This window comes from Microtus oregoni, unplaced genomic scaffold (genome assembly GCF_018167655.1).
Source record: "Microtus oregoni isolate MIOR12 unplaced genomic scaffold, Mior012 000041F_ref0000270, whole genome shotgun sequence".
In the NCBI taxonomy this organism is placed as follows: domain Eukaryota; kingdom Metazoa; phylum Chordata; class Mammalia; order Rodentia; family Cricetidae; genus Microtus; species Microtus oregoni.
The window spans coordinates 19,472,883-19,485,103 of NW_024543208.1; the positions used below are offsets into that span (position 1 = coordinate 19,472,883).

Genomic DNA, 12,221 nt, shown 5'->3' on the forward strand with positions numbered 1-12,221 from the left:
AATCCCAACACTATATAAATGTCTGCCTCACAGCCTACTTTTCTTTAACTTTGGGTAAATGCCATCTATAGTGAGCTGAATGGCAAGCCCCAGACAAAAGGTGCATCTCCCCTGGAACATGGCGATGTGGCTTCTGTCGAACCAAGGCCTCTGAAGCTGAGACTAAGAACCTCAGGTGACAACAAGTTAGCTTTGAAAAGGCTCTGAATTCAACCAGACCGAGGGGCACAACAAAGGTCCTGCAGTCAGAGACACAATTCTAAGCAACACACCAAAACTATAGAATGATTTCAGAGGGAGAACAGCCTGCAGGAAGCTATCTTCAGACTTCACCCCGTCTACAGAATGAGTTCCAGGACAACCAGGGCTACACAGAGAAACCCTGCCTCGAAAAACCAAAAAATAAAAAAGTAAAAAGTGATCTGCTGTTTTTTTTCAGTAACACTAACAAAAACAATTATAAATATTTCGTTAACGTCTATGAAACAGAAGGTCTTGCTTATACAACTGCTAGAACTAAGGATCAAGATAGAATCTACAAATTCTTCTGTGTTCTCAAGAGCTCACTTGATAAGCAACATGAAGTGCACAATGAGATCAATCAAGGCATCATCTCCAAAACTAACCGGATGACAATATCCCCTCTAGTCAGAAAATGTACGCTTACTCTCCCCGCACAAACCCATCCTTTCCAGTTCAGATGTCTCTCTGCTCCTCTTATACATTGATACCCATTTTTTACTTTGAAGATAATGCCAATCATTAGAATAAAAGCAGCACTTAAACGACAATGGTCTAGACAGAACCTTATACATCCCAAACCCTGGGCTGCTAAGCAGGTTTCCTGTCTTGGTGGTATAATGCTGAAATACACTTAGCATTACTTATGCTGAAAGGACCACAGAAACTACAGTCGCAGGGAAGATAATGAGGGGGAAATCACTATGTTTTAGAATGACATATTAAAGTAGATGTACTGTGAGACACTGCGAGACATCCTCCATACAGGAGACAGCGACTACAAAACACCGGGCAACACATGGCTGTGCAAGCACCTTCTTTCTCTAAGAACATTCTAGCCTGCATATCTGTACCAAGCAGCCCCGATAAAATAAAAATGGCTTAAGAACGAGGTCATTTGTAGCAGCTGCAAAGATCGCAGAAGATGGATGGAAGACAGACAAGCCACGGATGCTAAAGAGGGCACATGAAAAGCGGAACCATTCCAACCGGCTGGGTTTTTAAACTCTTTACCAGTGAACTGGAAAGCAGGGACTGAGTAGCGTTCCCACACTCAGTGTTGTGCTTGGTTCTGTCATGGATACAATAACTGGATACAGAAAGGTCCTGGCCCTTAAGGACTTGTGCCAGGAACAGAACAGGCAAGATCAGAACCAACAATGGAAAGTCGGAGTCCTTGCTCAGCTCAGACCAACGGGGCCACAGGACAGCACCTCTTCCAACGTCCTGTGCTAGAGACGCACATAGGCAGACCCTGAGCAAATGCTCAACTCTGCCGATAGCTGTCACTCAGCATCCACTCCCATAGAGCTTCCGACAGGGACTGGGAGCCCAGGGGCTCTGCAGCGTGCACTGTCTTCATTTAGGTGGTATTCTGAGGCCACATCTAAGTGCGGTCGGCTGGGGGTTCTTTGGCAGCTGTGGCCATCTGAGCAGCTATTGTTTGTCGCTGTGGTACTGGTGCCGGCAGGATTAGGCTTGGAGCCAAAAATGGAATTCTATTCATAGGCTGTCAAGGCTGAAAAGCAGCTCGGCATTCATTTAACTCAAACTTCCAGAGCTCCACAGAAAACACTAATAAAATAAATCAAATGGCCATTCTAAAGTCACACGGGGAGTGGCGGAGGCCACTATCACCGATTTTCCCTCTGCTTTTACACCCTCTTGGAAATTGGTGGTATCAAAACACAAGAGCAGAAGGCAAGTCTAATTCACAAGGAATTAATTGTTTTTAGTATTCTACACAAGTTATGAAGAAGAGGGAGGGAGGGAGGGAGGGAGGGGGGGGGGAAGGGTCAGGAAGGGGAGCAAGGTGAGGAAGGTTCTGGACCTATTGAAGGTTCCTATCAGCTCATCTCAACATAAGCATTTTAAGTGTAAAATCTTAAATGTAATTCTAATCACTGACATTCAGTGACATAGAAAAGCAGAATTCTCCATGACCCAACTGATACCCGGGATCCCCTGAAAACAGATTTGACCTGTGCAGAAATGGCAGAGAATAAAATCTGACTTTTTAAACTTTAGAGATAAGATATTCCATTACAAACTAAAGACTGGTATAAGAAATGGCTAAGAAAGTAGTCTACAGTCCCTACAAACACACACAGGTAAACTTTTTGGGTCCTTTGTAAATGAATTCCTCTCATTGTGGTAAGCTCGGTCCTCCATTTCCTTCCTCTCTAGAGTGATCAAATGTCACCGGAAACCCTTGGAAGTTGTTTGCAGCTGTAGCTGCTTCCTATTGCACTGTTAGGTCTCTTTTCCAGCCACAATAAAACGCCACTTACTCATTACCTCATTCATTACTCAGTAATACAAGACTCATTACTGAAGACGCATGGGGCTGGAACCTGGACAGGTGCCCAGTGCATCTACTAGACACTGTAGGACGTCTGTGGTTTTAGAAAGGTTTATGGATTACTGAATGCAAATATTCTATCTCTACTCAATCTATCTGTAATCTCCTACTGAATCATCAATCACAGCATCACTTATATCCGACACCAACAGTCCTGTATTAAACACACTGTTTTACATCTTTACAAGAAAGAGCACAGAAATTTTAATGTAGCCATCTGAGCACGAACAACTCAGTCCCAGATAAGATTATGAAAAGAACGAAGAGAAAATAGTGAAAGTCCGCCAGGCGCAAAGAGTCAACCACGTGAGCTGGCATTTGCAGCTCTAGTTGTTTTTAGTAAGATAGACCAGAAGCACAAGGACAGAAATCTCCAAAATTTGGACATATTTTATCTTCATGTGAGAAACTATTTCTTAAAGGCAAAAGGAACAAATTAGTAGTTCACTATCCACTTCTAAGTATCTACCATGAACTTGCTAAGTCTCAAAAAACGTGATCTTGATAACGACTAGTCTAATTGTTGCAATTTAAAAGAGGAAGAACCTGGAGAGGGGACACTCAGTACACCCTTCCACGCACTCTAGCTTACAGCAGTGGGGAAAGCTAGATATTGTTCTTCCAGAAAAACTAATTTAAATACCCACTTCCTGCCCCCATTAAAAAAAAATCAATACCTTAACTATTTCCAGTGTTAGGCAATCCGAGGCAGGAGACCACTGCTTGTATGGACTTTAAATTGTGAATGACTGAACACAACATTTTGACATACTGAAACAAACTTCAATGCTCATCTGGCATGTGCCTTCATCTCTTGAATGACAGACTGAGCTTAAAAAAAAATAAACAACAACAAAAACAGCAACAACAAAAAGCTGAAAGGATGTGACAGACACTGGACAGCCTGCCTACCGGAAAACTTTTGTTGTGGTCTTTTACACAAAAAGTTCAGTGATTCCTGCAATGCACAGTTACTGGCAGCAAGCTTAAACTTCCAGTGTCATTTAAGAGCACTGTGGTTTTAAACTGAAAAGTGCCACAGAAACAGAATCACCCTCAAAGTAACTATTAGGTGACACAGCATTCTTTAGGATACATAATAACGCTGCAAAGCCACACTCAGTCATCAAAGGCACTATACCAAGAAGCAGCAGCCCAGAAGTTCATGCCTGTGGCTTCGGCCCCTGGGTGGTCCTGACCTCTCTGAAGTCATGTAATTATTTGTAATGTAGGGAAAAAGCAAATAAAGTGTTTGTAGTCTGTACCCTTCTCATAAAGATTTAAAAGACTGGAGGGTGTAGAAGTTGACTATAAAGTAATACAAAGTACAAAGAGTAGAGGAGACTGTGCTTCACACTCCCAATGAAGGGTTAAAACGAAGTTAAGAGATAGCAGGAGGTTTAGAAAGTATAAGTAAACAACAACACAAAAAAATTCAGAAAAAAAAGAAAGAAAAACAAGGTTTGCTGGTCTCTCTTTGCCTGTCTCCTGGAAGCTCAACTCTCAAAGACAACTGAGATTCACTATGGAAATTAGTCCAAAAAGAACACCAGCGGCACTTAGAAAAGTCTAATGTGCACTAACCTACCGATCCTCAATCTAACCCTTGCAATTTTGGCTGGGGATATGGCTCAGTGGTAGAAGATTTGCCTAGGTTCAATCCCCATAGTGGGATGAGGGGAAAGGAGGAAAAAGAGGAAGAGGAAGTGTTTTTGTTGTTTTGTTTTGTGGAAAGTCCAAGAGATCATTCTGGTTTCCTAAGTCCCACTGCATGTTCCCTAAGCAGAGCGGCAAGGGAAAGCATTGGGACCAGGCAAGAGGCAGAAAGGATGCCAGGAAAGCATGGACAAGAGCCTTGACTGCTGCAAAAGGAACTTGGGGTTGGCTGGATTAGATACCATCAAGCAGCTGGCATAGAGGCTGCCTGGGGAGATTCCAGCTAAAGGGCAGGGCAGGGCAGGGGCAGATCAGAGACCATCTAGAGATGGGGGGCAATGAGAGTGAGAGGGACAGCAGAATACCAAGAGGAAATTCTTTGTAGTGAAGGGTATGCCCATGGCTTGATGCGGTGAGGGGTTCCCGTGTACAGACAAATGTCAAGACTTACCAAACTGCAGGTTTGCAGTATGTGCAATTTACTTGCATGTTAATTGTACCCCAAGGGAACTTCTAAAAAGTAAAAACGACTTTTGTATCAAAAGCCCAAAAGATAACAAATGCACTGAGACGAAGACGACTTTGGTCTTTTGTGAAGCGGGCACAGGCCTCAAGTGTAACCTTCAAACTTATCTGGCAACTCAAGTTGATAGTGAGAAGACGCAAGCACAGGTGGGGTCACTTTTCAAGGGTTACTGGAGGACATTGAAGCACATATAGCTCACACTGGTCTCTTTTGTCTGGGGCTCCTCCCTTGTCCTTGGCATACCATGGAGCTCTGGTGCTTCTGCTTGCGTGAGCAGGCCTTGTCAAGGCTCCAAACAGTAAAATATCTATGCTCCTGCCTCTCTCCTGCCTTGAGCAAAGGCACAATTTATGTTAAAAGAAGCAAACTGACCCTAACTGATATTTGATATATCCAAACAAAAAAAAAAAAAAAAAGAGTTGTTAAAATCTACGCTGTTGACAAAAGGGTCTGTGTTGGGAGAGGAAAATGAATCAAGCCTTTTTTGCCTGTGTGCCCTAAATGAGAAATCTCATCAAAGCCTACTTATAATTAGTGTATTAACAACTGTCTGATATGTAGAAAGACGGCCTCAGCACCATAATTAAACACTGGAAGATACTAAAAGTAGCTCATTCAAACTTGCTGCTTGGAGATGAAAATTCAGGGGAAAAAAAAAAAAAAAACAAACTCAGTTCCAGAAGGCTTATTAAAAAAAAAAATTGTCAACAACAACAAAAACTGGGATGCATGCCTCATTTATAAAATGACTATAAGGAGGTCATTTAAATGTGTACAGAATGTCCTAAGGATTTTATACAGACTCTGGGAAAATAAGTCCGTATTTATAAAGGCAACACAAACACTATCTTCAGTCTTTACTCTGGTTTTCAAGAGTCTAGGCTGCCATCTGTCCATCTGTCTCTTGGATGCTGCCGATTCCATCTGCTTCCCCACTTTCACCAACCAACAGCGCTTCTGGGGTTCTCCCGACTGTCCATTCCCCCGCACACCTTCCTTATAGGCTGTGCCAGGCTGCCTCACGCAGCCCTTCCCTAGGCTCCTTCACACCTCCAAATGACAGGCTTGTAAAGCCCTACTCAAGGTGCCCCGTTCCCAGCGCAAAGGCAGAAACCACTCCATGTCCGAACAGACACTTTTGACTGTTAGGTTTCCTGTGGTCCCCACAGACGATAATCACGACGAAGCAAATGTGCACTTCACCCTCCATTTGCTTCTGCCAAGAAAGCGCACAACTGTATTAATCCACTAAAACCCTGGCTGCTCGCATGCATTAAACAAGCAACTGAAACATGTAAGAGGAACAGGCGGCGGCAAATTTTCCACAAAGGACTTGGAGGACTCCAGGGGGACTAACCTTATTAACAGTGTTGACCACTCATCGCTAATCTAAAGCCTAACCCCCTGATGTCTGTTTCCGCTGTGGTCCCAGGAGGAAAGGCTGACCATAGCGGCATCTCAGAGTTCCAGTCCAGTGGTTTCCTCCTTCGGTCGTTAATTACTGAGGACCCTGATTTAAGGTCTCCAGGTGGTGTTCCAAGTCAGTAAATCACAAGAACTTTCTTCTTTCAGATCATCTTTCACCGGCTCCCACAATCCAGACCCCCATTTGAACAAACCACCTCTTACAACTCAGGACCTGCTATAGGATTTCAGGGGATAAGGTGCCTCCTATGAATACAGCTAGAGCCTTGAGGATCTAACTTAGAGCTTAGGCTGAGTTGGGAGAATAGAAACATTTGGAGACATGGCTCATGAAACTGTACTTATTATATTTTCTTAACAATATGCTTGCTGAGTGATGGCTATTTGGGGATCTTTAAAGACACGGTGATTTGTGCCACTCTCCTGTTCCCTAAACATACAATAGTTTGGAACACACTTCTCAGCAATGAGACCCATACACTTACCCTCCACTTCTATCTGCCTTCAAGCCATAAGAAACAACCGGCATTTTCTCCTACTATCTACCCAGCAGGATAGCTGTGCTTCTCACCCAGGGGTGAGAGCTTGCTGTGAACTCCTAGAGGGTGTGTATTCACACGGAAGATGAGGAAGGGAGCAGGAGTCTGCAGCAGATGTCATTTCCTAAGGGCCAGGGAGAAGAAACTCAAAGGGAAAGCCAGGCTGGACACGGGCTCATTCCAAGGGACATGACACTGGCGTCATTATTCCTGAGACCTAACCTAGACCATTTTAAGTTTCTTTCTCCTATTAATTATGCCCAGACCGGCAGTATTTAGTCCGATAATGGAAGGACATTTATTGCTTTCGTTCCTGTCTCTTCACAGGAGACTTAATCTAATCTAAAAGGGGGACTGAAGGCATAAGATGTCTAATTCATTAAACAGTTTTAAGCAGAGGTAGTCGAATTCTTTAGTTATCTCATCACGGCTTTTACATCTAGACTTTTTTCTTTCGACACCGGGACCACCACCCCTTTGGTTTGAGTACGCTTTTTGGATTCTTAATCCCCTCACCCCGAAATTATTTTAAACTTACACATTTCTTGTTTCATAGCTGGCAACGTGTTCTAAGTCTGACTCTTAGTTTCTGGATACCTTTCATTTGATTTCACAACAACTGTGGAACCTAATTACCACCTGTACGGCGAAAGCAGTTCATATCACACTGCTAAAACAAGCCTTTTGCTAGCGGCTGCCTGAAAGTCGGCACGGTCCAGCCAAGATGCTAACCTACTTCTTAGATTCTATCAATTTCTCTTTTGTATGCTCCAGTTTTTTTTAAAGGCTCAATCAGTCTTGACACTCGGTTAGTTTTCTAAGAACCCAAACTGGACCAGAATTTTCCCCAAAAGCTGGAGTATAATTATCCCCAAACAAAAAAAAATTATGACAAAACACTAAAAATAAATCTTGAAGTCATTCAGCTACAATTTAAGCCCCTAACACACACAAACACACACACACACACTAACACACACACAAAGCCTAGCTGTGCATATGTTGAACAAATACATGGTCACTGACTCAAGTCACCAGTCCTTAAACACATTTTTCAAGAGACAAAGAACAGTGTACCTTCATGACCTCCACGGGCAGCTACACATAGCCATTTCCTCCACAAACTCAAAACTCAGGTGCCTATCCTCTTAAGATCTGGTGCCTATCCTCTTAAGATCTGCTTCATTTTAAGTTCAATGAAACAAAGAAAGAAGTAAGAATGACATGTGGAGGAGACACAATAACAAAGATTAAGCTTTTAAATTCTTGACATTCAAACAAAGGTTAGGCAGGGCATAAGAATGCCAGGCTCATCAGATTCTACCATCAAAGATGGAAGAAACATACACTATTTTTTAAAGCCAGTAATTGATAGGCTAAGCCATTTCATCACCCCACATGGAAACTGTCTTCAATGTCATGTAGCTGTTGTTTTAACTGAAAAATATTAAAATTGTCCTGCACTTAATATGTAAAATTTTCATAGCCCAAACAGAGCCACGTTGCTCACTATGCAAATGCAAATACCTGAATTGACCGCTTCTTTTTAATATGGGAAGTAAAGAGGCCTAAGAGCCAAGAAAAGAATAAAACACATTCTCCCGTGTGGAAGAGCAGAGGTTGAGGGCTCACAGGACTGAGGATGACCGCTGGCCATGAAGTCACCCTTCTAAGAAGCAGAGGGTCACACGCACTTCTGCTTCACGCTGTGAGCGTATGTGTGTTCACCTGTCTATGAGTCTGTGCCTATGTGCAGGCGCGGCAGAGGCCAAAGGCATTAGACACCCAGAGCTGAGGTTACAGAATTTTGAGAGCCGCCCAGAACTCGGGTCTTCTGCAAGCGGAGCCCATGCTCTTTCCAGCCCCTGTGGGGTCCCAGACTCGGAGAGGAGAAAAATAAAGGAAATGTCTGGGGTATCGGTTCATGAAAGTAATGGCTTCCAACCCCATAGTGGTTCAGCCCCGATTCCATTACTGACAGTCAGAGCACTGGAAAAAAAAAACAACTTAAAACAGTACTTACAAAGCAATGAATTGTGAAATAAAATCTAATATTCTTCCCAAATAAAGCACCATTATAAAAATTCCGATACGTAGCAGCAAAATTTGCTCTGGGTTTATTATATCATCACTGAACTATTATTGAAATAATAAAAACTGCTTTAGACCCTGAGTAAAAAGCTTTATTATGAAGCAAAATCATAAACCAGCTTTATCAGTGGTTCTCAACCTTCCTAGTGCTGCGACCCTTTAATACAGTCCTTATGTTGTGGTGACTCCCAACCATAAAATTATTTTCACTGTTTTTACAACTGTAATTTTGCTACTGTTATGAATCATAATATAATATAAATATGTATTTTCTAATGGTCTTTTGGGGGTCGCAACCCTCAGGCTGAGAACAGCTGAGACATATGGTAAGCCCAAAGAGGTAAACACATATTTGAATTAGATTTCATCCACAAACAAAGGCTTTTTCTGAATAACTGAAAAAAGAAAGGTGAGTGCCAAACTAAAGAAAACTTGGCAACAAAGAAATGCCAACTCTTAGTTTTGAACTGGAGAGTATACATACACAGGCCACTTAAAAGTATTGACCTACCTGTTTTAGGGTGTATTGAGAAGAATCCTTGTGGATTTCCGCTTGTAATTTTGTATGTCAGCTTGTCACTGGAGCTAGAATCTGGGTCGAATGCCTCGATCTGGACCACGGACACATCCTTGGGTGAGTTTTCCATGATTTCTGGATAGTACACAGGCTCTGAGGTTTGTGGCGCGTTGTCATTGACATCCTCCACCTCTATGTAGACCTCTATGAAAGACGACAGGGGCACCACGCCCTGATCCGTGGCATAGATTGTGAGCCAGTAGTGGGAAGTCGACTCCCTGTCCAGTCGATCTGAAGTCTCTATAGCACCTAGAAAGAAAAGAGGGGATCAGAGCAACGAGTTAATGACAAGCACAAGACACCACTTACCAGATGTACGAACTTCGGTAAGTTTAACCTCCCTTGCCTCAGTTCCCTTCCTACAGAATGGAGGTAAGGGCATGCTCCTTAATGAGTGATTAAAAGAGTTAATTCCTAGCCGGGCAGTGGTGGCGCACACCTTTAATTCCAGCACTCGGGAGGCAGAGGCAGGCGGATCTCTGTGAGTTCTAGGCCAGCCTAGTCTACAAGAGCTAGTTCCAGGACAGGAACCAAAAAGCTACAGAGAAACCCCATCTCGAAAAATCCAAAAAATAAAAAAAAAAAGTTAATTCCTATGTAAACAGTCAAGTGTGTCGCACATAATACAGACTATGAAAGTATTTACAATTACTACTGTCAACCAGAGCACTTTATGATCTAGCTCTGAAACAGGCACTAAGAGGTCATCTCATGGTCTAATAATTACTCTGCTTTTCAAAGAGAAAATTTATGGCTGGTTGAAATGTTAACTTTCATGGAGATTAAGCAGGAAACCAAAGACAAACCAGAGCAAGGGCTCAGCTCCATGGTCTTAGCCCTACTCCGTAAGCCTCAGCCAGGGACAGAGACCAGAGATAACATTCCTCTGAGTTCAACTACCTGATTGTTTAAAAAATGTGAAGAAAAGAAAATGGGAAATTTTTGCAAGTCTACCATAAGCGATTGCTTGAGTCTCTTATATGCTAAATTTAATATTTTTAGCCATCTTAAGCAAATCAGTATGTTATAAAAACATAAATTCTCCCTGTGATGTTCTAAACTGCAGAAGTGTGGATCTTCCCCAGCTACCCATGATTCCTCTGGCTCCTCAGTGGGTAGCACAGTAGCTACCCACTTACTGAGGGAACTGCCCCGGTATTTTGGCTGGCGTTGGGATCGGGAGGCTTCCACCGAGGCTCAAACCAGAACACGTGTTAATGGAGAGAACCGGTACAAGAGAAAGTGCCCGATGGCTGAGACGAGTTAAGAGGACGCTGGTATTTTGGCTCCGTCGTGGAAATCTATTAAAACTTTAATTCCAGAATCATCCCGCACAAAGTGATTAGAAGTGGAAATACCAACTCTCTTAAGCAAATTTGGCCTTTCATTTAATGGCTCCCGAATGACTGATCATTGTGAACTGTTGACACCTTCAGCACTCCGTGCCATGCACCTGACTACACTTCAGAAGCCCTCTAGCTTCAGAATCACCAAGGTTCCCCATCCGATGCAAAATACAAAATCAAAAACCAAGGTCGTCTACATTCAGCACTAAGACAGTATTTATCTTAACCACTAACCCAGGTTTTGTATTTAAATTATCAAATAAACTCTTAACAGTATGCAGCACAAAGTTCTGAAATGTGGATACATTGTAGAGTGGGTAAGTTGAGCTAATTAACTATGCACCATCTCCTCTACTACAGGGGTGTGTGTGTGTGTGTGTGTGTGTGTGATAGAGAGAGAGAGAGAGAGAGAGAGAGAGAGAAGAATACTTAATATCTACTCAATTTTTCAGACACAATATACGGTTATTTACTATAGTTAATAAACGCTTGCATTTTGGATTATTTAAATGTAAGTGCTTGCTTATTTGGAGGGGGTGATATCAGCAAAAGTAAGAGCATAAGGAATAAGGAAATGTAACGTGAACTACATAACAATGGATATTTACAGTGCCACTCATGATTAACAAGGAATTTCACACTAAGAAGGTTCTCCTTTTCCTCTAACCCAAACACGATCTAAACATATTCAATAATCCGGCACATGACTGCATTGTAACGGTTTGTATCTTCAATGAGTGTATCTTCTCTATATTCCCTTGTTCACTGCAGCCATTCCCTTGTTCATGTCAACCACGGAAGCCAGAGACACAGGCCGTTTCCCCGACCCGGACTACATATTAACGAAATGAAGACTCCCGTGCTGCTGCTCCATTGAAATGCAATTAAACTCATTGGACAAGTGAAGTATAATTAGAAAATTTCAAGCAGACACACACATGGTGATTTTACCCCCTGCCTTTCACTTCTAACCATCAAATATTTCATGCTGCTTTTTTTTTAAACTGTAGTCCTTTCAATGTAATTATAAGTTCATAAAGCAATGACAATTATATAGACAGTTTACTCTAGCCAGGCGACATGGCAGTCCTGCACTGTACTGTTTCATCTGTCTGGCCAGCCTACACTGGCAGTGCTATTGTCCCCACTTCATGATGGGAATCTCAGAGATGAGGAACTTTCCCAGGGCCACACTAAAGGGCAGCACTCGTGTGAATTCAGTGTTCTGAGAACAATCAGGGGATTAAAAACAAAAAACAAAAAACTTCACATAATAACCCTGAAGACAAGACAGGCTGGCTTCATATCGCAGGCACTTTTTTAACATCAATATTTGGGTAAAGATTATATATTCATTTAGATATAACAGCTCCACAGGGAAACTATAAAATGTAAAACCGTTTATTTCCTTTCCTTCATCTTCCCCCAGTCTCATGTGTGCAGTCTTCTGCTGAGAACT

The 12,221-nt window shown here is 42.4% G+C and overlaps 1 protein-coding gene across 6 annotated transcripts in view; it reads right to left on the reverse strand.

Annotated features, from left to right (window-relative positions):
- Fat1 (FAT atypical cadherin 1) overlaps positions 1-12,221 on the reverse strand; it is a 120,881-nt gene that overhangs the window by 59,150 nt on the left and 49,510 nt on the right. For all 6 annotated transcript variants that reach the window (XR_005972364.1, XM_041632272.1, XM_041632275.1 and 3 more), the window contains exon 3: positions 9,351-9,665. Coding sequence is in view for 5 of the 6 variants with exons in the window: in XM_041632272.1 (XP_041488206.1) it covers positions 9,351-9,665 (315 nt within the window). In the remaining variant the exon portion in view is untranslated. The remainder of the gene's footprint in view (positions 1-9,350; positions 9,666-12,221) is intronic.